Here is a 24,148-nt window from a genome sequence, read left to right on the forward strand (position 1 = left end):
GACAAAGGTAGAAAGGAAGACCCACAACCGAGAATCTCAACACCTGTCAGTGCCAGGCGACATGATGGGTTTGTTGGTCAGTGGGTAAAGTTTTTAGAGGCACACCTTTGCCAAAATGCCGATCAATATGAAACAAATTAATATGAAATGGTATTCAAGTAAGAAAGAGAGTAAGTTTCATGGATTACTTCTGTATTAGAAGTACATGTATGTATGTCGATGTGCCAGGAAACTCCTTCACTTGGGCGCATCATATGACATGTGTAAGTGGCCATTGATGACTATGCTTCACAGAAAACCTCTGAGCTCGAATATATGCTTCAGCAACCAGCCCCTCGGTACCAGAATACTTCATCGATTTCGATTTACGGAGACATCTCTAATCGAGCAAAGTCGGGGTCGAAAGCGAGGCCGGGAAGAATATTAACACATTGTCAGCATTATACCGAGGTTCGCTGTAGAGTGCAGACCCAAAAGAATAACTCGCTCCAAGAACCACGAGCCGTTTTCGAACAAAGTTTTCGTTGCATATAAGTAGATAAATCACTGAAGGTGAATCATAAATTCCCCCCATCCTTACAACCTCAAGCCGAATGGTCGTCGTTTGTTGCGCAATGAATCGTGACTTGCCCTCCACTCTTGTCGGATTTTATTACCATGAATATGCCGAGGTGATCACATAGCTGCAACGACAATAGCAGCGGCCATCAAGCCCACCATACCGACACTATGCGTCGATGCCCCAGCGGTTACGACCGGAACCACTGTACCGGTTGCTGTTCTGGAAGATCCGCTGACAGATGTGCTACTTACACCGACACCAGTGCCACCAGCTGTTCCCGTTACTCCTCCGGTTGCGCCGCTAGCTCCGGTGGTTGCACCCGTGGTCACTCCGGGCCCAGAGGTCTGTGTGGGATACGTAATGACCGTATTACCAGCCGACGTCGACGTGGTCGTTGCAGTCATCGTAGCTCCTTGTGCATCTGTCGTAGTGGCGATAACGACACCAGTCGCACAGTTGCAGACTATATCAAACATTTAGCCCCAGAGTTTCCCCATTTACCACGCATCAGATTTTCCATCACTTACCCGATGAGGCGCCATCGATAACAGCTTGATAACTCGGTTCGGGGCATGCGGAGCTCACACAGCCCTCAATCGCTGCGTAGAGGGCAGCTTCCTTGTCGCACTGGCAGGCAAAGTCCGTTCCACTACAACCAATTGATGGCGCTCCGTTCAGGATACAACTTTGAGCACACCCCGGAATGGCTGTGAGTGCGACCGCTAAACAGTTCTGAGCGACAGCAGCGCTGGCGAACGCGGAGAGTACCATAACTGATTTCATCGTTGCTGTTTCGTCTCCACGGAGAGGTAAAGCCTCCGATAAACTTCCTATTTAGTCTTTTCGAATGTCACCACAAGTAGAATGTAGGAGTATAGGAAGTAATCGGATAAGACGTGTGTAGAAGGTCTGTCAAGACAAAACGGGATGAGCAAGGTCGGATCGCACCCGTATAAGGCACTCCCTATATTCGAGCAGCAGCAAACAGCGGAACGGTGTACTCTTTCCAGTGCATTGTTCCGGTACAGAGGGCTTTATTGGTTTACACTGCTAATCAGGATACTAACTCATGGAAACAGATTCTTTTCACATGTTGCACTATCTCGGCATGAGATCACACAGTTCAGGAAACCCCAGATAATTGCTAGGCCTCTCCGCATAAGTAGTATGCCGCGAGGGCTATTGGCTGCAGTGAAAACTTAAGGGGCTGAGATGCGATTGGAGCGATGGATGTGCTGGTAGCATCGCGTACCGAATAGGGTAGTTGTGCCTGATCGGTTCAGGGAATGATTGGACAGAACACCGTCGATCCCTTTCTCCACGATTCGGCTCGGCTGTTACCCCAGGCCAAGACCAAGCGATGGTGGGTCGTGTGCAGTACCGTCTGAGTGCTTTAACATGAACGTGTCTAGCATGTGCAAGAAATAGGCCGAAGAGAAATGTGCATGAATTATCATGCGTAGAAAATACCTGTTGCAATCAGAGGAATTTGCGATAGTCGGCCGTGGATGGATTGTCGAGCACAGCGTCGATAGAATTAGAGCTACATTCAAAACGTCAACATGATGGTCCACTGTCCACTTATTGAAGAGGACTTCACTTCACGTTGTGTTGGAGGAGTCCCGAGGTCCCCGTACAATGTGGCGTTCAATGCAAGTAGAGTTGGGGTCTTGAACCTGCCAATGCAACGAGCTTATTTCTCCTTGCTATTTCGCTTCACTGCAATGCATAGATTAGAGTTCATTTGCAGTCTCCGTATCGACGAGATCGATCCAGAGCAAGTACAGCTCCGGAATGGATCTTCCGTGTGATGATTGCCAGTCTACATGATCTAGGATGAGGTAATTTCGAGCCCACAAACTGCCGCTTGCAAGCCGTTGACGTGCGGCGTATCAAGGCCAATGAGACGTCCCAATCCATAGATAGAAGTTCATTATTAGCAAGACTGCTTGCATACGTATTATCTGCTAATATAGACTGAAGGGACCAAGCTCGACAAACATTTTCCAGCGGCCCTGAGGAACCCCAGAGATGGTTCTATTCAATCAATCCCATCGGAGATTAGCTTGTCCTCATGATCTGACTTTATGTTATGAGATCAGAATGAGTAGGCTGTTGTTCCAGTCACACCGTTGCCGTAACAGGTGAAACCCAAGGAGTAGATTGCGTCAAGTCAGATATGTCCACACTCCTGGAAATTGTTGCAGAACGAGTGAACAATTTACGCTGTACTCGAGCCTCAGTTCCAAAAACCATTGCTACCACCACAGCACATCCAGAACGGCTGAGAGGTCATACTGTCAGTCTACTACTACATGTAGTCTCCGCCCAAGTTCATTTCGCCCGCGTGCTTGTCCCTCGAGTCCCTCCCGCCTTGTGAGTTAGTTATCTTGGTTCTCGTCTTCATCGGGGTTGTTGAGTTGAGACCATCTCCTCGGAGTAACCCGTGTGCTTTTATGGTCCATGGGAGTGGAGACCTTCTCGGTTGGGTCAGGGTCTGATGATTCTTCCTTAGAGAAATGTAGTTTTCGACCTCGTCCTCGGCCGCGGCTTCTAGCTTTGCCCCGCGGCCTTCCCCCACCACGGCCGCGTCCACTCCCCTTTCCTCGAGCAGGCCTCTCCTCATCCTGGTCAGGTTTTGGCTTCTTTTGCCCTGGCTTCTTCTTTCCTTCTTCGTGCAATTTGGCGATCACTGTCACCTCATCCTTATCGCCCCTCTTCCTCTTCAATGCAATCAGCTTGGCCAAGAAATCACCCTGCTCGTACCTTTCTGCTGAGGCACCTGGTTCTGGATCGGGGACGGTGGGATGCGATTCTCCTTCATAGTCCTCGCCATCAAAACGAACCTTTGGTTGACGTCGCTGAGACTTTGTAGCTGCAGGCTTTAGACTCTTTTCAGTGAGCATAATGCGTGCCGAGCTCGCTGCTAGCAGATCGACTCCCTTGTCAAGTCGACGAACCACAGGTAATGGGTTATCTTGATCGTGTCGGGCGAACAGTAATTCGGTGCCAACGTTTTGGGCCCAGTGACCCTCATAGACGCGTCCACGATAGGAGACGAGAGGATTTTCCGAATGAAGCTCCAGAATTTGAAACTCATTCAGGTCGACGACGTCGTGGTATGATAGTTTGTCTTGAGAGTCGGCCTGTGGGCCTTTAGGCTCATCAAGCGGATCTCTGCCTGGATGTGATGGCTTGGGTTTGGGGGCAGGAAGATTGTCGTCATCATATTTCCTAGCAAAGATGTCCGCGAGTGCTCGTTCTTTGTATCCACCGCGACCACTCGGTACACTAGACTGCTGGCGCGTCACAAAGTCTGCCTTCGAAAGGTCCAAGGTCACATAATAAGTCTGTCGTTCGTAAGCGATGTGTGGCAAGGCTATTCAGTAGGGGGACAGGCTACCTCTGTTTCTGTCGCAGAGTATTCATACTCCCATTCAGAATCGTCATCATGGTCGCCAGCGGCTGGAACCGCCGACGTTGGAGCGCTAGCCATCTGGGCGTTGTATCTTGCAGGCGGCTGTATTAGTTTTGTTCATTGAGGTTGAACACAGTGAGTCGAGATGAACTGTTGTGAATTCGCCGATGATTGAGAACTGAGGGGATTCGGAAGCTTGATGGATAAAGTTTGTGGTCTCATATGTCGGTTTCATTCACCAACACTGTGCCGTATCTTCCATTGACGGGATGGGATGCACACACACCCAGGTCTGCAGTAGCGCTAAACTCCAAGCTCGACGAACCCAGGGCACCTGTGCAGGGGATCATTGGCGTTGAAAGCGAAAGCGTTAAAAGCGGTAAAAGACGGCAGAACAGGACGCCAGGCGCCTAACCTAACCTAGGGTACTGTGCATTGCTCTTGGCACTTGCTTGCTGCAGGTGGCATTCAAGGCAACAGTACAGATCTGTACGGAGTAAGTGCTCCTTAGGTAATCCGTAAAGGCCTGCTAGCTAGCACTAAGAATTTCCTCAATGGCGGGGCAGTTGAATTGGTACCCCTCCATCAACAATTTGCATTGCAAATCTCAGGGCCAAGATTGACTCACTAACACGGTCCGATCTCGAACATCGCATATCCACACAAAAGTTTATGACTGGTTGCGAGAACTTCGACTGACCTATAATTGAATCTTACACCATCTCCGAGGCGTTTTGCCCGCCAAACCCAACAACACTTAACACATTCACTCCTGTAAACCCAGGCGTCCGTCATCATCACCATGCCCGAAGTCCACCTTCTCGATTACGTCGCCGGTAACGTGCGGTCTCTTGCAAACGCCATCGAGAAATGCGGATACACAGTCTCTTGGGTCAGGTCGCCAGAAGAGATCTCCAGGGCTGACAAGCTGATCCTCCCCGGTGTCGGACACTTTGGCCATTGTCTCTCGCAACTGGCTTCCGCTGGGTACCTTCCGGCCATCAACCAACATATAGCAGCTGGCAAGCCGTTCATGTCAATATGCGTTGGTCTGCAAGCCTTGTTTGAGGGCTCGCTAGAAGATCCCCAGGTTCAGGGCTTGGGCTGGATTAAGGGCAGTCTCGACAAATTCGACGATTCGCAAAAGTCGGTGCCACACATCGGTTGGAACAGCGCCAATTCGAGTAGCAAGAGCCTCTACGACTTGAGACCGGAAAGCAAATACTACTACGTCCACACATACAAGTTCCCGTACGTGGAAGGAGAGCTTGAGGGCCAAGGCTGGACTGTTGCTACAGCCACGTACGGTAGCGAGACATTCGTTGGTGCCGTAGCAAAAGATAATATCCTAGCCACGCAATTCCACCCTGAGAAGAGTGGCGTGGCCGGCTTGCGCTTAATCAAGTCCTTCCTTACAGGCGAGGGCGCAAAGGCTTTGGGCCAAACGGTTACCGGCCCGGCACCAACAGGAGGTCTTACGAAACGTGTTATTGCATGTCTCGACGTACGAACCAATGACCAGGGAGATCTTGTAGTAACGAAAGGCGACCAATACGATGTGCGCGAAAAGTCAGACGACCGAAATGTACGAAACCTTGGAAAGCCTGTCGAGTTGGCCAAGAAATATTATGAGCAAGGCGCCGATGAGGTGACATTCCTTAATATTACCTCTTTCCGCGATTGCCCCGTTGCCGATCTACCTATGCTCGAAGTCCTGCGTCGCGCGTCTGAGACCGTCTTCGTTCCTCTGACTATTGGCGGCGGAATCCGCGATACGGTCGACACGGACGGGACCAAGGTTTCGGCACTCGAGATAGCCACCATGTACTTCAAATCCGGCGCTGACAAAGTCTCAATCGGCTCCGATGCCGTGCTAGCCGCAGAAGAATACTACGCAGCGGGTAAAGAGCTGTTCGGCAACACTGCCATTGAGCAGATTTCACGCGCGTATGGCAACCAAGCCGTCGTAGTTTCCGTGGATCCCAAGCGTGTATACGTGCCCAAGGTCGATGCTACCCGCCATGCGACTGTAAAGACGGCCTTCCCCGGACCAAAGGGTGAGGAATATTGTTGGTATGCCTGCACCATCAAGGGCGGCCGTGAAACAAGGGACATGGATGTGGTTGAGCTCGCCCAAGCTGTGGAAGCCATGGGCTGCGGTGAAATTCTTTTGAACTGCATCGACAAGGATGGCACCAATTCCGGCTACGATCTGGAGCTTATCAACCAAGTCAAGGGCGCCGTACGTATACCTGTCATCGCATCCAGTGGTGCAGGTAACCCTGCCCATTTTGAGGAGGTGTTTGCTAAGACAAAGACGGATGCTGCATTGGGCGCCGGCATTTTCCACAGAGGCGAGTATACTGTCAAGCAAGTCAAGGATCACTTACAAGGAAAGGGGCTCGAGGTACGCCAGTTCGAGGGTGATTATTGAGCAATGGCTAGACTTGACCAGGTCGTGACCAGCGCGAATTTGAGAAGCGTAAAACACAGGTTGGGCTAGATTGGTGGGGCGTAGGGGCGAAACAGACTGTGCCTGGGCACTAAAGTAAGGGCATCAATGGCATAGAAGCGTTTGTTTTAGAATATGTTGTATTTGTGATCAAGCATAGGATTGACATTATTCTATACCATGTTTACAAGTTAGATTCGAGTTGAAAATGAGATTTTGCGCTGTGTGTGCGATTGGGAGAACCGGCTAGCCAATACTGCAGGACAAATAGTGCAGTACTATGTATGGTAACGTGGGAACCGGCACCACCTGCCAACACAGACAACGCATATACTCGCACGATGAGGCAATCTCACCGGAAGGCTACCAGCCACATTTGGAATGGCTCATGGCAGTGGTGACATTATTTGCTTGAATAATCACATGAATGAAGGAACATTGACCAATAGTTGCCGCCGCCAAAGCGCTAGTGCTTGTTGCTCACCCCGGATTTCCGGATCGGGAAGAGTGGACCCGCCAAGACTCCTGGAAGCTTCTACTCTACTCGAGTAACATCGTGAACCTTGACGTTGTTTCGTACGACAACAAGTGATGTCAAGTTGAGTTCATTCGAATCGAGGAAACTCCAGAAATTTCTGTCAAAGTGCAGAAACGTATGATCTGTTCATGCGCCAATATGTATATAATGGCCACTTCCGTCCCTTCAGGTAGACACAATTCTTAGACCAGATTCAGATCAAGACAAATACAAGCACAATCAAACAGCGATCATCAAGAAACCACAAACCTCTCACCACAAGTTCAATTCACCTCAAATCACTTTTACCACACACCAAAACAAAAATGTCCGTCTTCGCCCCCCGATTCTACAACGAGCCTAGCTTCAACGGACTCTTCCGTCTCATCGACGAGTTCGACCAGTATGCCTCCCAGTCATCTGGAGAGAACGTCGACAGCAACAACAACAACAATAAGGTCGCTCGCCAGGGCGGCGGCAGCCGCCTGACCCTGCCCACTTTCACCCCCAAGTTCGACCTGAAGGAGACGGAAACATCCTACGAGCTGCATGGCGACCTCCCCGGCATCAACAAGGAGGACGTGCACCTCGAATTCACCGACGACCACACCCTGCGCATCTCCGGCAGGGTCGAGCGCTCCCACACCAGCGGCGACGCGAGCCTGGTCGGCGGCGACAAGAAGACGCAGGTCGAGGAGGAAGCTGAGGATGCCGACAAGGGCAAGCAGGTCACCAAGACCCCCTCCGACAACGACAAGCAGGTCTCTGGTACCACTGCGCCCGCCCCCAAGGTCAAATACTGGGTCTCCGAGCGCAGTGTGGGCGAGTTTGCCCGCACCTTCAACTTCCCGACCCATGTCGACGCCGAGGCCATCTCAGCTAAGCTGGACAACGGTGTGCTGAATGTCGTCGTTCCCAAGGCCAAGAAGCCTGAGGGCCGACGCATCGCCATTCAGTAAACTGGCTCTGATGATGATGATTGGAAAAAGAATTTAAATGACGAAGAAAGAGCTTCCTGGAGAAGGACTGGATTGTTTGTTAGTTAGCATTGCTATTGGCGTTCTCAGTTTGTTGTGAGTGGGAAGATTCGAGTAATGTTTTGATACTACGGATTTCATATTTTATTATTAAAATAAAATAAAATAAAATAATGAACATTATTTTCTCACCCTATTCTATACCAGCCTTGATATAGTATAGTTGAATCCAAATTGTTTACATGTCTTTGTCCCTTATAAAACTCGACGTGGTAAATAATGCCGCAAGCTATCTTGATCATGATCAGCCTAGGTTAGCTCACTCGTATGACCTGAAGTTATGAGATTAGTCCTACACTTGTGGCACTGCCTCCTGTCGCCGTTCAAATAAGTCGATTATTGTATCACGAGAGACTTCCAAACTTTCGTAGGCAAGAACCGAATCAAGTCTAATACTCTGGTGGTACTTGACAACTACCACAGTGTAGTTTTGATGGCGTATTATTGAACACTTGCATATGGGATACGCGGCCACCGCATTGCAAATCTTCCCACCTCCATGCTGCTCATTGAGACACGCAGCATATGCAAAGAGATTGCTCAACAGGTTCTGAGTAGCCAGTGTTCACCTCTCCAGCATCGTCCACTTTCACGAACAAGACACATGTACTCCACCGACCAAGAGCGTTGCAAATGACGGCCGTCTTCACAATCACTTTCTCGTACGACGTGCCATGATTACCCAACGGAACATTACTCGAGTAAGACGGGTCGTTAGCAGGAGGCAGTAACGAGTAGATATCGTAGTGTTTCACACTGCATTGGCCCTAGCAATGCGTTCTGAGCACCCAATCAAAGTAGATGCCGTCTACCACAAAACGAGCAGCATCGCCCTGCGTGTACGGCAAAGTACAGCAATCTTTAGACCACAGTTGTGTCTGCTCACAAATGTACGGCTTCATAGTGTATCATCTAGAGAGTCGACCATCATCGTCTGTTCTGCGTGGTGAGATCCTAAAAATTCAAATCTCGTCAGTGGCAGATGCTAAACTTTTGTCAGAGAATCTCCTCAACTGAAATGTAGCCATTGAGCGGTTCGGGCATGCAGAGGCGGCAGTTATATTCTGTCAGCCGTCGCCCTTAAACTTTGTGACGCCTTTTGCTATTGCGTGTTGCTGGCGGAGAGTAGCATAATGAACACGACTTTTGCAAATAAGGTCGACTTAAACCATGGAGGACCTTGTCGAGAACACTTTGTTTTCCGAGATCTTGTGCTCTTAAGGGTGCTGAAAGGCAAGGCAGGAGAACTCGTGAAGTTATGAAATGGAATAATTAGGCAATTAGGCCTATTGTGATCTGACGTCAAGATACATTTTCCGTCATCGCTTAAAAATCACGTGAGACAACATGAAGGAGCGTCGGCATATCTCGTGCTACCCTTTTGAGCGAATGCAGCCTCACAAGTCTTATAGGAATATGATTTAGAGTGCCCATGTGCGTTCATGTCATTTAAAGCTCAAACTATTTAATGGATTGCCCTCCGACTCCGTTGCAACCAGCCATCGAAGAATACTGCATATGGTCATGTATCCTGCATATCTGGAATCCGGCAGTGTAGAGCGTGAGACTGGCGCTCACGCAACAAGCAGCACACTCTCCATCTCCTTTTCAGATACCCTCAGAACGCTCGGGATGCTTGCCCAAATGCAACGCAAGAATAGAGGCGCAAGACGATGCTCAGAAACTCTGCCAGTGCAGCTATGCTCCTGAAAAAATGCTGCGCTAGCATATTTGAAATAAGAAATCGAAAACACCAAGCGATATAACAAAGCGCGAGGACAAAGAAGACGTCGTCATCAAAACCGCAACTCCCGGAACTCCAGAATGAGGCAGAAACAAATCAGACTAGACTTCCATGGCCATGAACAACCACTTATCGCTGGTGACGTCAATCCCCTTAGCCCATTGGTCCAGTGTGCTAAGCTCGAAGCCAACCCACTGGAAGCTTCTCATCAGGCTCTTTACGTCGTCTTCTGGTATCAATCTGTCCAAGCAGATGACTACTTGAGTACAGGCAAGTGGACCCTCGGCCAGATCAATGAACGCAATTAAACTGTGAAGTTGTTAGTACAGGCCCAGAGTGCAGGGTGGAGGGCAGGTTACTGACGCTTTCTTTAGATCTCGCCCCATAAGTCCTACGTCGAAGAAGGCAAAGAGACTTCTCTCGTCACCGTCTTCGGCCACAAAAGCTCGGAAGCTTGCGCCTCCTGCATAATCCCAGAACTCCATCCATCCAGCGAGGTCGATGGCAGGTTTCATGTAGCCACCGGTGCTCGAGTAGGATGAAGGGGGAGTGGGATAGTCGGTAGGTGATGGTGTGGTGTAAACATCCGTCAGGCTGGAGCCAGTAGCCATGTTCCCCTCAACCTGGAACACAGACTTCATGGTCTCGCAAAAGAATCTCTCACATTCTTCCCTGATCTGGTATGTTGCCCCCCCTCGGCGGCGGCTTGGCGTGTTGGTGGCAGAGCTGCGCTTCTTCTTAGGCTGCAGGGCGAGCTCGTTATTTTGGGTGATTGCCGCGAGGGGGGGACTTGACGGAGGGGATGGTAGACCTGAGATAGGGACCTCAGGAATACCACTCTGCCCCGGCCCCCAGGGTAGTGCAGTAGTGGAAGCCTTTCAGCGAGGCTGAAGGGCTGACGATGTAGCAGCTGGCGAGGACATTGGCCTGACAAACCACGGCCTCGCCATAACTACTCGAATTTAAATTATTACTACTGTTTTTCATTGGCGCCATGAGGACTGATGGACTCCAGGGTTGTTACTGGGGGGATTGATTTGGGGGGGTGGGTTGACTGAGAGCTGCCGAGGACTGTCGGCGGCGGAGTGGCGATGGTGTTGTTGAGTAGCTTTTCGTACCAAGGTACAAAGCAAAGTGTTTAATTGACAGGTTGGGTTGTTGTTGGGATTGCGAATGTGCAATTTGCGCGTTGAGAGATGGACTGCCGAGGCGAGCTTGAGTATGGATGGACGGATGTTCCTTAGGACGGACGGACGGTGAGGACGGTGAGGCAAATTGAGAGAGTCGAACGATGGCGAGGGCGGAGCATAAGATTAAGAACCTGATTGATGAAGGAGGAGAATTTTAGTGTGGGCCACAAAGACTTGGCTGTGTGGGTTCTGGAAACAGCGGCAGCTGCGGGGGTCTTTCAACGTTCTGATCCGGGTTGCTAGGTGGCCTTAGCACATTGTTTTAGTGCTGTTTTCACGTGCGACAACTAGAATTGCACCGCATCGCCATGGAGGAAGAGACCACATGCTCGCTTCTCCTGCAGCCCCCATTCGCTGGCCTCCTTCACTCGGGTAGCACAATAATTGGGTGATTGGGCATTGGCAGCTTGCACCGCACAGAAACTTGACAATCCCTTCAACATTGGCCAACATTTGTCGATCGTTTACGGGCGGCAATCTGCTTATTCGTGAGTCGCTCACAATACAGAGAGCTTTCGAGGCTAGATGTGTTCTTCGGTAATCAATGGCAGCAACGGCATAACCCCCCCAAAGTAAGCACTGCAACCACCAGCCGCTGCTAGTGGGAGTGACCCCAAACCCCAAACCCCAAACCCAAATCAAGTGCTGAATTAGCAAGGTTGCGATGATCTGTATACTACTGCATCGGTTTGGCTCCGATTAATCCAATTGGTATTGTGTAGATTATACTTTCAAGAAACCACGCTAAACATGACTAACCAGTGTGCACGGAAACCTCACTCCAGTAACTAACTATTCTCCTTGACCGTTTCCATGACTGAGATAGACAAAGGACATACTTGGTGCACAACATAATACAAATGCTTTATCGCAGCTGTCAGCCAAGCGACCAGACTTTGCACCTCAACGTTCATGTATCTGAAAGATGCCAGTGTCGGTCAATTGGCATACTCACTCTACAACCTTCCATTCAAGTGTAGATAATTCCATGCAACGAGAGCGTTCGCGTTACGAGCTCTACACATGGCTTTTTCTAGCAATGCCCAGCTGGCGTATACACTGCTTTGTGATGATACAGTCGAGGTCGACCTGGGTGAACAATCAAGCTGCACCTCCACTTCGCTGATAGCCATAACACCGTCTGTCCGATTCCATACACATTCGCTCTGCTCTTTCTTCCTGTGTGGCATTTCGTCAGATCCAAGATCCGCTGGGCCAGTATGATAAGAAACTTGAGTTGGAGCTGTATCTGTGGGTTTGAGGCATCGGTTTGGGAAGCTCCGAGGCGTTGAGCTCTTAATCTCACTAGCATATGCTGTAGTACGAAAGCCCTCTTTGCCCTTCACCGTGTCCAATTGGTATGGGGCATCAATGCCTACGGCAATGGTATTGCCAAGGAAGCTGTCGAAGACGTTCTTCATACTTGGAAAACAAGCGGTAATAACAGAAAGACTGAGTGGCACTTGAGACCACATAGCTGGCTCAAGTGCTAGCCAGGAGGCATCAGATGTATCATAATATAAGAAATCGAACGATTGGAGCGTGGGAATTGTAGTTATGGGACACCTGAGGCAAAGTCAGTTTCGTGAGAGGGGAATAGGGGCTATAAGCGCTCACATGATTCGAAACGCAAACAATGCAACGATCTCGGCCTTCCTTTTTCGTGTGGTTTGAAATTTCCTAATCATAGCGAATGCGAGGATGCAGATGGAGGTGTCGGTAACAATGTTCATTGCTCCATTGTAGATGTAGACAGAACGAGCACTGGGACATTGCGCATGATTTGAACATGTCCACGGCGTAAGGAGTCGACATTGAAAAGCCGAGGCTGTGAAACCGGAAACAAAAGAAACGAGTGTCAGTGCGATAAGAGATCGATTCGCTCGCGACATCAAGTCATGATTATTGATTGCTTTGATGAGCAGACACATTGATAATTTGGCGCAAGATCTGGCAGAAATTGCCAATAGCGAGGATGAATACTGAAGCTGCAGAAGCAAAATTGTCAGCCCAATCTTTCTGGCGCAATTATCCACATTTTGTATACACACTTTGTGTAGTATTTCCAGAGATTCGCGATCAATATCCCCTTTATGTCTTCCCAGGCCAGAATGACTCGCATTCAAGACGCAAATTGCTTCTATGAGGAAGAGCAATGCTCCTGCAAGCAAGACATAGTCATGCAGTACCGATGGCAAAATTCTGCACCTTATCCATACTTTGGCAACGACGCTCACAAATGTGAACAGAAGGAATACAACTGTTGTGATGACACGGAGTCCAAATCGGTCGTCTGCCGAGAGCTTGTAGAAAGCCTCAGAAGTACCCATTTCGTAGAATAAAGATTATCATGGAAGTGAAGTAGTTACTGGTTTCCAATGCTCCGAAGAACATTACTGATGAATGAATTTTTGTGTCCGGATAGTTGCTGAGACCATCTCGGACCGAGTTGACGACGATGCCCGCCTCTCGCTTCACCAGTAACATGGGTAGCATCGTCTCTGGTAACTGGAAGCGCTATGTACGAACCACTCTCATCGTCAACGTGCCGTCAACAAACAATTCGGAGGTACCTAATCCGGTACGTTATCAATATGCTCTAATGTGAAATCGAAGTTGTTTGCTACCCGGTGGTTTGAATCTTACTTAACACCCTGTAGCCTGGCAGGATGAACAATTTGTGCAAACAACGCGACTTTGTTCTGACCGAGCCACGGGTGATGTATTACACGATAACCAAGAGATTCCTGCGGCTCATCGCCAGTTGGTATATTGCTATTGTATGGAGCGAGAGCCCCTGCAAATTATGTACCAGTGATGAGCGATCCGAACTTCTGGAACCGAAATGCGATCAGTCGACTTTTGAATGGATTTCGTGTTATCTTGATTGCACCTGGATTAATTGGTTTAAAAAATTCCAACAGAACTACCAGGGCCACAGATGCAGAAGCCGCCGAACTTATTGACTTGGCTCGGACAGTCTACGCGACCCTGGTTTCATTCAGAACCATGTATGCATTATGCATGTCACCCCACGTCATCTTATTCATCAGGGCGGAAGGTTTGCTTCGCAATCCTCAATAATAGTAAGAGAAAGATGAAAAGAAACCCGAAATTAAATAATCATATTGATGCTGCTCGAAACTGCTGAAGAAATACAAACACACAAAGCTGTTTCGCAGTCAGACATCGGCCCGGATCTGGACAGATGGAAGATGACGGGCCGCCCGATCACGGTGGTGGACCGAGCCAATAACAAATGGACGCAACCTCATCTCGCGGGTTGTTCCTCGAAAGACGCAATAGCGAGCAGTCGGGTTCTTCCAGACCACCACCCCTACTCAATAGTATTGCAGTCCAAAGAGGATGCCAACTCACTGGTATTAACGTATGGCATTCATTCGGTGGCAATGCCGGTGGGCTTCCGTCCCTAGTAGACCCGCTCTTAACAATACCACTTCAATGTAGAGGTGCATAAGTGCGGCGTGATCACAGCTGCCTCACGTCCTGCTCGCTCTGTACAACGGTGGCCCAAGAGCGTGGTTCTTCAGCTATATCGTTGTATTTATCAGCGTAATAGCCCAAACTGCGAGCCTTGCTGAGATGGCCAGTATACAGCCTGTCGCTGGTGCCCAGTATCACTGGACTTGGGTATGGTGACCTTCATGGCCTTGATGAACGTTTATGCTTTTAGGGTGATCCCCTGGCTTGAGTTCATTGCCGGAATTCTGAACGTCTGTTTGTTCTTCATTTATGTTGTTGTTCTATTTGTGATGTCGCCACGAAATAGCGCCGACTTCATATTGACAACGAACATGAGCTCTGGGTGGGAGAACTACTTCATCTCGTGGAATGTTGAGTCCTTGTCACACATCTTCCTATTTGTCGATACATATTGACCTTTTGCAGTCAAAAACTCACTTCGACCTAGACTAATCTAACCCGAATATAGGTTTCGAAAGTGTCATCCACATGGGCGAAGAGACGAATAATGCAAGACGTGCGGCTCCGGTCGCCATGTTCTCCTCCGTTTGCGCAAGTGGAGTTCTAGCATTTATCATGCTGTTCACATTAGTCGTCAGTTGTCCTGCACTTTAAGCCCTCCGCCATCTCTAATATCCTCACCAGATCTGCATGGGACCTCTCGACGAAGTTCTTAATTCCGCTAGCCCTTTGGTCACACTTCTATACACTTCCACTGGCTCTCCCAAAGCAGCAACTGCCATGATCTCCGCTCTGGTAGTCTCAGGGATTGGCTGTTCTCTCGCTACAGTCTCCTTCCGTCTCCCGTCTCACATGGGCTTGGGCTAGAGACGGCGGACTACCTCATTACTTTGGTTACGTTAGTGCAAAGCACCGCGTCCCAGGCAGAGCTATCTTACTAACCGTGACAATCATTGCCATTTTCTCCCTGCTCAACCTCGGCAGTACAACTTATGTTGTCTTTGGCGCTATTGTCTCACTCTCAGCATTCGCCATGTACGTCAGCTACGCGCTTGTTCTCATGTCCATATTGTATGCACGACGCACGCACAACGTTCAGCTTGGCGAATGGAATTTGGGGCGCTGGGGTGTTTATATCAACTCCTTTGCCCTGGTGTACACCCTATGGGCTATGCTCTTCATTATCTTCCCAACAACCTTGCCAGTGGATGCCCTCAACATGAACTACAGTGCTCCCGTCTACGGCATCGTGCTCGTCGTGGCAATTACTCTTTAGTTTGTGCGAGCTCGGAAGCACTGGGATGGTCCGAACCGAGACATCATCAAAATCATTATGCGCGAGTCATAACAACTCCGGTCGCGAAATATATTTCTATCCCAAAGTTTTCTGTTCGCAATTAAAGTATCAATACATCCTTCTACACCCAGGTATGCAACATTATAGCTTTGAATAGTTTAGCGAATAGTCGAGACGAAATGACTGCTTGCCTTTGCGATATATGCAGGCCATGAATGGGCAACAGCAGTAGGTCTTGCCTCATACTGCCAATCCTGCTCTTTGCTCGCACGACGAATATCGTAATCTTGAATTATACTAGCCATCATGTTGGAAAGCACAACCATTGCCAAATGCTGACAAGGGCACGACGCATGTAGAGTATTCATTTTCAGGTAAAGAGGGTATCATAAGTCCAAGTGCCAAAACAAAACGCCATAATCCATCCTTCCAGCAAATCAGAACTTTGCAACCTTGAAACAGTACAAAACCAGTTTGGGTATAAATGCCAAAAATTCACTTATCAACACCACGTTGCCCAGCCCTTGACACATCGCATCACATCATCGTTCCCATGGGCGTATCGATCGCCGTGAAACAGCTTAGACAACTTGTTTGGGTCGTCGATGGACCTTTCTGGCGCGTCGTTTGGCGACAGCATCAGCATCCCATGTCCCTGCAAAGATATCCTCGCATTCGTCGTCGTCTTCCGAGTCGAAGATAACGGGTTCATCCCCTTCAATATCGCTATCGTGCTGTGCTTCCATGGCCGACAGTTCAGACACCTCCACATCTTCCCACGACCGATGATCCATAGTCCTCGCCGTTTCTAGGATAAACTTGCCCACCTTGTACTTCTGCGCCTCCTCCTTGGCGTCTACATACTTCCAGCCGACCTTCGCGTGGCAAATAGCACAAGTGATGTCTGCCACGACGTGCGAACCGGTCACCAACAATCTCGTCTCTTGCTTGCCCACCTTGATATTCACCAGGTTTGTGTCACTCTTGCCTGTTACTGCGTGGTCAGGCGATGATACGAGATATGCTCTTCCATATCGGCCTGTAAAGCCTTTGCTGACTATCTGCGACGTAAACGCTAGGTCTGTGGAGCAAGTCGAACAGCGAATAGTGTCGGGGCTGGTTCGGCTAAGCTTAGATATGTCAAGAGGCTCTACGGAGGCTCTACGCCAGTCCTTTGAGAACGAAAACCGAGAGGAGAAATATGAAGACGTTGCTGGGCTCCCGACGGGGCTAGAAATTGTCGAATCTGTAGGCGAGCTACCCAGTGATGGCAGATTGCTCTCAGCCGGAGGACTGCCATAAGAACCGGGTGTGAGAGAGCTTTGTCTTCGAAGTCGAAAAGGTATGCTAAAGCTAGGTAGAAGGTAAACAGGGAATTTCGGCGCCGGGCCGGCCGAGTTCGTGTTGCCCGTCATGCCGATTAGAAAGATACTATATGTACCAGAGATCAAATATTTTGGTCTCCAGGCTTGAACAACGAGTCAAAAGCGACTCTTAAACGGCTTGAAGAGGCCTCAAGCCTGCCCAAAGTGCCGTTCGGGCTTGTAAGGCGTCACGGACAGAACTTATTTACTATGCAGATACCCTGCCCCGCATCAATGACGAGGGAAATGGTACGACACGATGACTGTTGGCAAAACAGAGGAGAAGAAGAAGAAGACGAAGCATTTCAGGAGCCGCTCTTCGTGAGAGTCAGAGTATGGGTCAGCACGGCTATTCATGAGGGAACCAGCACCCAAGTGATCACCCATCCTTTTTGGTGTTCCCGTGGACTGTCGCATCATCCTGTCACATCCGTCTACGGATGGTGTAGTGGGCACGCTTATCAGCCCACCACATAAGGTTTTATCGATAGCCGATACAAGCGGGAGGAAGCACTCCCTGGCACTTTCCCCCAACCTGCAGGTAACTTAACTTATGTCGATGCAACCAGCATCCAGTGGGGTTATCAAGCGTGCCCGCCATGTTTGCGGCCATCTGACTTCCTCAATACCAAAGGTTCCGTTCGGCGATATCGCTGGCTGCCCAAATTGCACCGCCGGGCATGATCACCGTTAGAAAGCATACATCCTTGCTCTGTCTAGATGGTCATAATTTTTCAGTTGGTGCATCGTTGCTAAGGTCAGTCAAAGGCGGAGCTACTGTACATATAATTACATAGTGGTAAATACGTGGACCTGTACCTAAAGTAGTGGGGCAGAAGATAGTATCCACTAGCATGGCCCCATCCCATTCATGCATTTTATGTTCTCCTTGAAGCGCTGAATCACATCATCGGGGGTCCCCATTGTCTCGCAAATGCGGAATCACAAGGGGTTTCCACGAACACCAACACTAAACATTTAGAACGGCACGATCTCAGACGCCAGCTTTACATCCAACGCATCATCATGGCGCGATCGCAGCTCATCGCAGAGAGCCGATAGATAGATCAGTTGTGCGAGCCGAGGTTGGCGGCTGCGTGCTGCATTGAGCACTGTACTTCACAGTTCAGTTGAAGGATAGCAGCCAACAACCCATGATTCACCTAGGTAGAGGGTGTAGACCTCGCACGTTTGCCTCTAACAATATTTTAGGCCAGAGACGTTGCAAGACAATGACCGAGGCCACGCATGATTACAGATTCTTTTCGCTAGAGACCGGTTCCAAACCATCAGTCCGATATCGTTTCGCACCCACGAATTCTCGGTAGCATAATTCCGGGCAAAGCCTGCATCTATCCATGGTAGTATATCAGCAAGTCCAATGAGCGCTCGCTGTCTGAATAGCTTCGAAGCGCTTGCTGGCGACGAGGCTTGCAGGGGAATCACCATGGCTGCTTCCAGTCAGCTTGTGTACCATTTTGAATTTCGGGAGAGTACAGCGGCAAAGAAATTGACCCATCACGACCCAAGCACCGGATGAATACTGCCGTTTTCCCCAGGAAAGATGCGTGGAAGGGAATTTGGTTTCCACGTTTAATTGCTGTGGTGTTTGACACCTGGCTACTACACCCTCTCAGAAACTCTCATTATTAAAGTACCCTCGTTATGGCTTCCAATATGATACGACTGTTTTTGTGAAACCTTTTTGAAACCTTTCATATCAAAACCACAAGTGCTGGCCTTGTTATTGCTGTTAGCGTTTTGCTTAGTAGCATTTCGTCGATGTGATTCTGCTATAAGCAATGTTCCCGGACCATTCGCCGCATTATTTATACGCTTGTGGTATATGAGACATAATTAAAAGTGGGCAGAATTTGTACTCTGACAAATCCATGAAGACCTTGGTATGTTAGGCGCTTTTCGCAAGGGGTCTTGATGTGTAACATAGACCGGACTGGGGTATTTTGTGCGCAAATTCCATAATGAAGTCAGCGTCAGTCATTCGGATACTATCAAGCATATACTACTCACACTCACCAACAAAGCCTGTGGCACAAGATTTTGGCAATGCCATACTATCGCTCTGAGAGCCCAATGTCGATTGTAAGTCCTAAAGAGAAGCGTGTGAGCTCGAAATTGCTGGCTACAGGCTACACTACTACAACAAGCCTGCTTCGGTCAGAAGAGGCTATGGATCGTGTCATATCGAAGTTGCTGGGATGGACGGACAAGTATGCTGGCCATTATAAGATATAGATTTGGATAGATTATACATATCGATTTGATGTAGTAGGCGTCTACAAATTCTATCCCGGGTAAGGAATGTTCAACTTGGCTGACAACGTGCAGGCAAAATCTCGTTTCCAAGCCTTCCGGTTTTGTCGATCAGTGCGTCGATATTGGCAACTCAATCCGCAACTCATTGGCAATTAATTACTTTGCCGTAGTTGGGGGTTTCATAAGACCACATATTATTGTAATGATAAATCCCGTTACGACTTGGTTAGGCATCCTGTGACGGGCCAGCCATCTTTTCAACACCACGATGAAGGATACCAAACAATGCGAAGCCAATCAGAATACGAGTTTCGATGTTGTCACCCGCAGGTTTAAGTCGCACCAAGAAAAGCCTCATGCACTCAATATGGAACACATACGTTCTCAGGTAAAGCCTTTGGCCCCGTTTCTATAAAACACCTCATTGACGTAATGGAGGCTATCAAAACGGTTGGGGCAGGGTCGGACACTATTTCCAAGGGGATCCTTTAGCTGTGTAGGGGCCAACCAACATTCTGCTTAGTGTATCTATGTGAAATTCTATTATTTATAGACATCTACATGAACAACCGAAATACACCTTGACACGTTCATTTCGCTGGTGGAGGTGGCGGTGGGTTGGCATTAAGTTCTAGTGTTACCTAAATGGAGTCAGTATAGTCTTGACAATCTGTTAGATTTTGATGCGTACCGGGCCGTCATTGACGAGTGCAACCTCCATCATTGCTTGGAAAACACCGTCCTTTACCTTATTTGATTGGTAACCTTTCTGCACCTTATCAAAGAAGTACTGGTAGAGTCTCTTGGCCTCATCGCCGCCAGCGGCACCATGAAAATCAGGTTTACTGCCCTTCTTTGTGGATGCTAACAGGGTAAACTGGGAGACTGCATCCGTGATCAGGTCAAAAGTCTTTGGAACAATATGATGGAGCAGGCAACTTACCGCAAAGAACCTCACCACCAATGTCTTGCACACTGTGTTTCCACTGTAGGGAGAAAGGTCAGACATTGTCACATCGGCTTGGGCTCAGGGGACAAAAACCATACTCTGCCACCTTTCTCGTCATCCCACAACCTCATCTTCAAGATCTTGTTGGCAAGAGAATCAGCCTCCTTCTCGGTGTCTCCCGGAGCCACGGCGGCAAAGACTAAAACGCCCTTGCCAATGGAGGACACGACCTCCTTTTCCACGGTCACACTGGCTGACAAGACCCGCTGTAAAATCGCTTTCAAGAGACATTATAAATGAACAAACACTTCTTTTTGTTTTTATCTCCAAGAGAAGGGGGAAACTGAAAATGAGACAATTCTGCCTTACCTTTCATGTTGATTGGTTCCTGCAGGCAAGCTGGCTTTAGAACGCACGTGTCTCTAAGGGGGGCTATTTCTTGGATGCAGGCGCCACACTAGGCGTCCAATTCATTCGGCAGGCTGGGGACGGGATGTCAATCAAAAGAGGATGCGGCCTGTAGAACGGCACGGCAATTTGCTCAGACGCTCAGTGTTGTTCGTGTTGCCTTGTGCCGGGAACAGAGGAAAGACTGATGTTGTGGTGCACAGGATGTCATGTGACGTAAATCTCGGTACCCTATGCAACCCAAGTTTCCCAGGGAGGGTGCGCTTCAGCGGGCTCCAGCTGAAAGCTTCCGAGAGAAAAGAAAAGGAAAAAAAAAAGGAAGAAACCCCCCCGCGGGAGTTATTAGTTAGTGGACAAGCGTGAGTTAAGGATATAATATTCAGCGTCTTGCAGAAAACCCTAATCATGGACGATGGAGAAAACAAAACAAAAAATTGAAAGATGGGTTGAAAACGCTTGGTGGCCTCCCAGAGCACAATAATTGACAAGACCACAACAAATGGGTATACATACATGGGATGAGATAGAAAAAGTGACTGCGGACGGTAGTTCATTCAAGGTCGGGACACCCTGTGGACCATCTCGGGCCGGTGGATTTGCAGTGGCTACGTACTGTAGGCACCCAGGCACCCAGGCACCCAGGCACCCCCAGGCGAGAGACACCAGGCGAGGCGCCCCCAAGCCTGGGTCAAGAGGTTACTGTATGCACAGTAGATGTCAGCCGTGCGCTCGCCTAGCTCTCTCGTAGCTCGCCTCCGGTCATCCCACACGCACTCTAACACGTCAAATGTCCACTTTTGGAGCTTCGCTTTGCATTCTTTGACCAGCTCAGCCTTCCCCAGCTACGCCATGACAAGTGGGATGCATGAAATGAAATCAACTGGACCTGGACTGCAGCGACCCGAACCACACAACGACGCACTGAGCAAACACCAACCACGAGGAGACAGAGTTTTGGGGCATTAATCTTATGCTTTGATACCCTTTTCCTTCCACCCAGTCTATATTTCCTTTTCCCTTTTCCTGCCAGTGCCCAGTGCCCAGTGCCCAGACGGAGACGGATCGGCGACGTCCTGTTCGTTATTCGTCACTCGTCCTTCCTCGGGCAAATCTTGGGGATCTTAGCAGCTATTCGGCATCTCGAGATATCCGCATCTTCCCACGCCCGCTTGGAGGTCCTCGCATCGCCGGCCTCCCATTGCCATCAATCGTCGTCGCAATCTGCGATCGCATTGTCATCCATAGCGGTTCAATCCCATCTTGCGCTTGGGTCGCAAGAGCACATCCATCCCCCCCAACTCACCATCATTTCGATAGTGTCACCAGGCCAACCAAATAGTCGGCTTCAGAGTCGCAACCCAGCCACAATGGCCGCGAGGAAACTGCAGCAGGAAGTCGACAAGTGCTTCAAAAAGGTCGCCGAGGGTATGGCCGATTTCGATGCGATTTACGAGAAGATAGAGCAATCCACAAATCCAGCGCAAAAGGAGAAACTCGAAGACCAGCTCAAGCGGGAAATAAAAAAACTGCAGCGGTTACGGGACCAGATCAAGACATGGGCCACAGGCAACGACATCAAGGACAAGGCCCCGCTGCTCGAGCAGAGGAAACTCATTGAGACGGTTGGTTGACAGCGGACATGACACTCAAGACCAACATGTCCCGTGATGTGCTGACACACTGCAGAAAATGGAGTCCTTCAAGGCCGTGGAAAAGGCAATGAAGACGAAAGCCTACTCTAAGGAAGGTCTCTCCGCTCAACAAAAGCTCGATCCCAAAGAACAAGCCAAGCTGGACACCAGCGAATGGCTCGCCGGCCAGGTCGAGGATCTGGAACAACAGATCGAAACCCTCGAGGCCGAAAGCGAAGGCATCCAGGCTACCCTCAAGAAGGGCAAGAATCAAAGGGAGAAGCAAGAGCGAGTGGCTACCCTCGACCATCATATCGAGAGGCACCGATGGCATATAGGCAAGCTTGAGCTCATGAGGCGGTCCCTCGAAAACGGCGGTCTCGAGGTCGAAGATATCGACAACATCAAGGACTCGATCGAGTACTACGTCAAGGACAACCAAGGCGACGACTTCATGGAAGACGAAGAGATGTACGATGAGCTCGGTCTACAGGACGAGGAGGAGGTCTACGGCATGGGCCACGAAGGCGACAAGGGATCCTCACAAGAGACCCAGTCTGTGCAAGACGACACTCCAGAAACAGAATCGAGATCCGGAAGCATACCAGGCAAGTCGAAACAACCCGTCGAACCGGCCGCAGCAGTAGGACGAAGACCCTCTACGCAACTCAAGTCTCCGTTACCGACACTGGCTACTCTACATAATCCGCTGTCCAATACAACCAACGGCAGCGCGGCGAGCACACCTGGTATGAAGCCAGCGTCCGTACCGCCGCGGCCCGAAGGGCTCAAGTACGCATCGGCGGCGGCAGCAGCGGCAGAGAAGAACGCGTTGGGTATAGCACCCTTGCCCCCGCCACAAGGTGCTCTGCCTGTGACGGCGTCTGTCGGTATTTCACCATTGCCACCGGCTGCACAAACGGCCAAGACGAGTGCGACAAGTTCCCCGAGTACCACATCGATACAGCCCGCACCTTCAGATCCGAAGCCCGGGCCCGTGGCTCCTCTCGAGCCAAAGACACAAGAACCCACACCCAGCGCTACACCCGCACCCATATCGAAGAAGGCAGACAAGGCTGCTGCGAAGGCGGCAGCCAAGGCCACTGCAGCAGCAGAGGCCGCCGAGTCTTCCAGATGTAAGTCTACCCTTCCACCGTGCCTCTGCTTGGATACTCACAATAGTCACAGCATCTCAAACCAATGGTGTCTCCAATGGGGTCAAGTCCACCCCCGTCGAGGAAGACAAAGAAGAGGATTGTGTTTACCACCTCCCCGCATCTTTGTCAGATCTGGTTGATTCTTTTGAGATTACCAAGAAGCGCGCGCTGCCGGTCAATGCACCCTCACAGATCAGGATGATGCAAGTGTCGCAAGCCAGCACGCCAGATGTTGGTGACGCCGAGGCACCCAGGAAATACAAGCCCGATCAAAGGTATCCCTCCCAGGCTCAATATCCTCAGGAGCCCCTACCTATCTTTGATGACCCTCGGTTGTATGGTAGAATCGACCCAGATACTCTGTTTTATGTCTTCTACTACAAGCAAGGTACATACCAGCAATACCTAGCCGCCAAGGCGTTGAAGGACCAGAGCTGGAGATTCCATAAGCAGTACCAGACCTGGTTCCAAAGACACGAAGAGCCCAAGTCGATCACGGAGGAGTTTGAACAAGGCACCTACCGTTTCTTCGACTACGAATCCACCTGGTGAGTTCTAGTCACTGACACTCTTCGCTAATTATGCTAACGACCATCACAGGATGAACAGGAGGAAGGCAGACTTCAAGTTTGCCTACCGGTTCCTCGAGGACGAGGTATAAACCTGCTGGGCTTCTTCGCCATTGGCGGCTCCATGTCATA

General features: G+C 49.7%; 11 protein-coding genes across 11 annotated transcripts; 4 read left to right on the forward strand and 7 right to left on the reverse strand.

The window, feature by feature from the left end:
* Positions 1–675: 675 nt before the first annotated feature.
* On the reverse strand, positions 676–1,345 carry BKA67DRAFT_534512 (uncharacterized protein; the record flags this gene model as incomplete). Its single annotated transcript, XM_046099871.1, has 2 exons — positions 676–1,025; positions 1,090–1,345. 2 exons carry the CDS (start codon positions 1,343–1,345, stop codon positions 676–678), a joined length of 606 nt encoding a protein of 201 aa, XP_045959861.1.
* A 1,367-nt stretch (positions 1,346–2,712) lies between these two features.
* Positions 2,713–4,420, reverse strand: BKA67DRAFT_243154 (uncharacterized protein). Its single transcript, XM_046095695.1, has 2 exons — positions 3,966–4,420; positions 2,713–3,912 (listed from the first exon to the last, which is right to left on the reverse strand). The coding sequence occupies exons 1-2, from the start codon at positions 4,056–4,058 to the stop codon at positions 2,944–2,946; spliced, it is 1,062 nt and encodes a 353-aa protein (XP_045959862.1). The 5' UTR covers positions 4,059–4,420; the 3' UTR covers positions 2,713–2,943.
* Positions 4,421–6,658, forward strand: BKA67DRAFT_243153 (putative bifunctional histidine biosynthesis protein hishf). Its single transcript, XM_046095694.1, has one exon. The coding sequence runs from the start codon at positions 4,783–4,785 to the stop codon at positions 6,412–6,414; it is 1,632 nt and encodes a 543-aa protein (XP_045959863.1). The 5' UTR covers positions 4,421–4,782; the 3' UTR covers positions 6,415–6,658.
* A 355-nt stretch (positions 6,659–7,013) lies between these two features.
* Positions 7,014–8,141, forward strand: BKA67DRAFT_561208 (small heat shock protein). The gene has a single exon (XM_046102513.1). It carries the CDS (start codon positions 7,276–7,278, stop codon positions 7,906–7,908), a length of 633 nt encoding a protein of 210 aa, XP_045959864.1. The 5' UTR covers positions 7,014–7,275; the 3' UTR covers positions 7,909–8,141.
* Positions 8,142–9,831: 1,690 nt separating this feature from the next.
* On the reverse strand, positions 9,832–10,371 carry BKA67DRAFT_534516 (ornithine decarboxylase antizyme-domain-containing protein; the record flags this gene model as incomplete). The annotated part of the gene is made up of 2 exons (XM_046099872.1): positions 9,832–10,039; positions 10,094–10,371. 2 exons carry the CDS (start codon positions 10,369–10,371, stop codon positions 9,832–9,834), a joined length of 486 nt encoding a protein of 161 aa, XP_045959865.1.
* A 1,307-nt stretch (positions 10,372–11,678) lies between these two features.
* Positions 11,679–13,022, reverse strand: BKA67DRAFT_645075 (uncharacterized protein). The gene is made up of 3 exons (XM_046105865.1): positions 12,972–13,022; positions 12,538–12,908; positions 11,679–12,486 (listed from the first exon to the last, which is right to left on the reverse strand). The coding sequence occupies exons 2-3, from the start codon at positions 12,849–12,851 to the stop codon at positions 11,877–11,879; spliced, it is 924 nt and encodes a 307-aa protein (XP_045959866.1). The 5' UTR covers positions 12,852–12,908; positions 12,972–13,022; the 3' UTR covers positions 11,679–11,876.
* Positions 13,023–14,585: 1,563 nt separating this feature from the next.
* On the forward strand, positions 14,586–15,640 carry BKA67DRAFT_534519 (amino acid/polyamine transporter I; the record flags this gene model as incomplete). Its single annotated transcript, XM_046099873.1, has 4 exons — positions 14,586–14,658; positions 14,873–14,997; positions 15,049–15,159; positions 15,194–15,640. The coding sequence occupies 4 exons, from the start codon at positions 14,586–14,588 to the stop codon at positions 15,638–15,640; spliced, it is 756 nt and encodes a 251-aa protein (XP_045959867.1).
* A 108-nt stretch (positions 15,641–15,748) lies between these two features.
* Positions 15,749–16,001, reverse strand: BKA67DRAFT_561218 (uncharacterized protein). The gene has a single exon (XM_046102514.1). The coding sequence runs from the start codon at positions 15,985–15,987 to the stop codon at positions 15,820–15,822; it is 168 nt and encodes a 55-aa protein (XP_045959868.1). The 5' UTR covers positions 15,988–16,001; the 3' UTR covers positions 15,749–15,819.
* BKA67DRAFT_561219 (yippee zinc-binding/DNA-binding /Mis18, centromere assembly-domain-containing protein) lies at positions 16,002–17,451 on the reverse strand. The gene has a single exon (XM_046102515.1). It carries the CDS (start codon positions 17,074–17,076, stop codon positions 16,243–16,245), a length of 834 nt encoding a protein of 277 aa, XP_045959869.1. The 5' UTR covers positions 17,077–17,451; the 3' UTR covers positions 16,002–16,242.
* A 2,441-nt stretch (positions 17,452–19,892) lies between these two features.
* BKA67DRAFT_657534 (deacylase) lies at positions 19,893–20,627 on the reverse strand (the record flags this gene model as incomplete). Its single annotated transcript, XM_046107130.1, has 5 exons — positions 19,893–19,943; positions 19,994–20,187; positions 20,246–20,288; positions 20,350–20,528; positions 20,621–20,627. 5 exons carry the CDS (start codon positions 20,625–20,627, stop codon positions 19,893–19,895), a joined length of 474 nt encoding a protein of 157 aa, XP_045959870.1.
* A 1,399-nt stretch (positions 20,628–22,026) lies between these two features.
* BKA67DRAFT_591894 (Not1 domain-containing protein) lies at positions 22,027–24,108 on the forward strand (the record flags this gene model as incomplete). The annotated part of the gene is made up of 4 exons (XM_046104774.1): positions 22,027–22,281; positions 22,346–23,426; positions 23,479–23,995; positions 24,048–24,108. 4 exons carry the CDS (start codon positions 22,027–22,029, stop codon positions 24,106–24,108), a joined length of 1,914 nt encoding a protein of 637 aa, XP_045959871.1.
* Between the last annotated feature and the right edge of the window lie 40 nt (positions 24,109–24,148).

Source organism: Truncatella angustata, assembly GCF_020726525.1.
Source record: "Truncatella angustata strain MPI-SDFR-AT-0073 chromosome Unknown BKA67scaffold_3, whole genome shotgun sequence".
Lineage (NCBI taxonomy): Eukaryota > Fungi > Ascomycota > Sordariomycetes > Amphisphaeriales > Sporocadaceae > Truncatella > Truncatella angustata.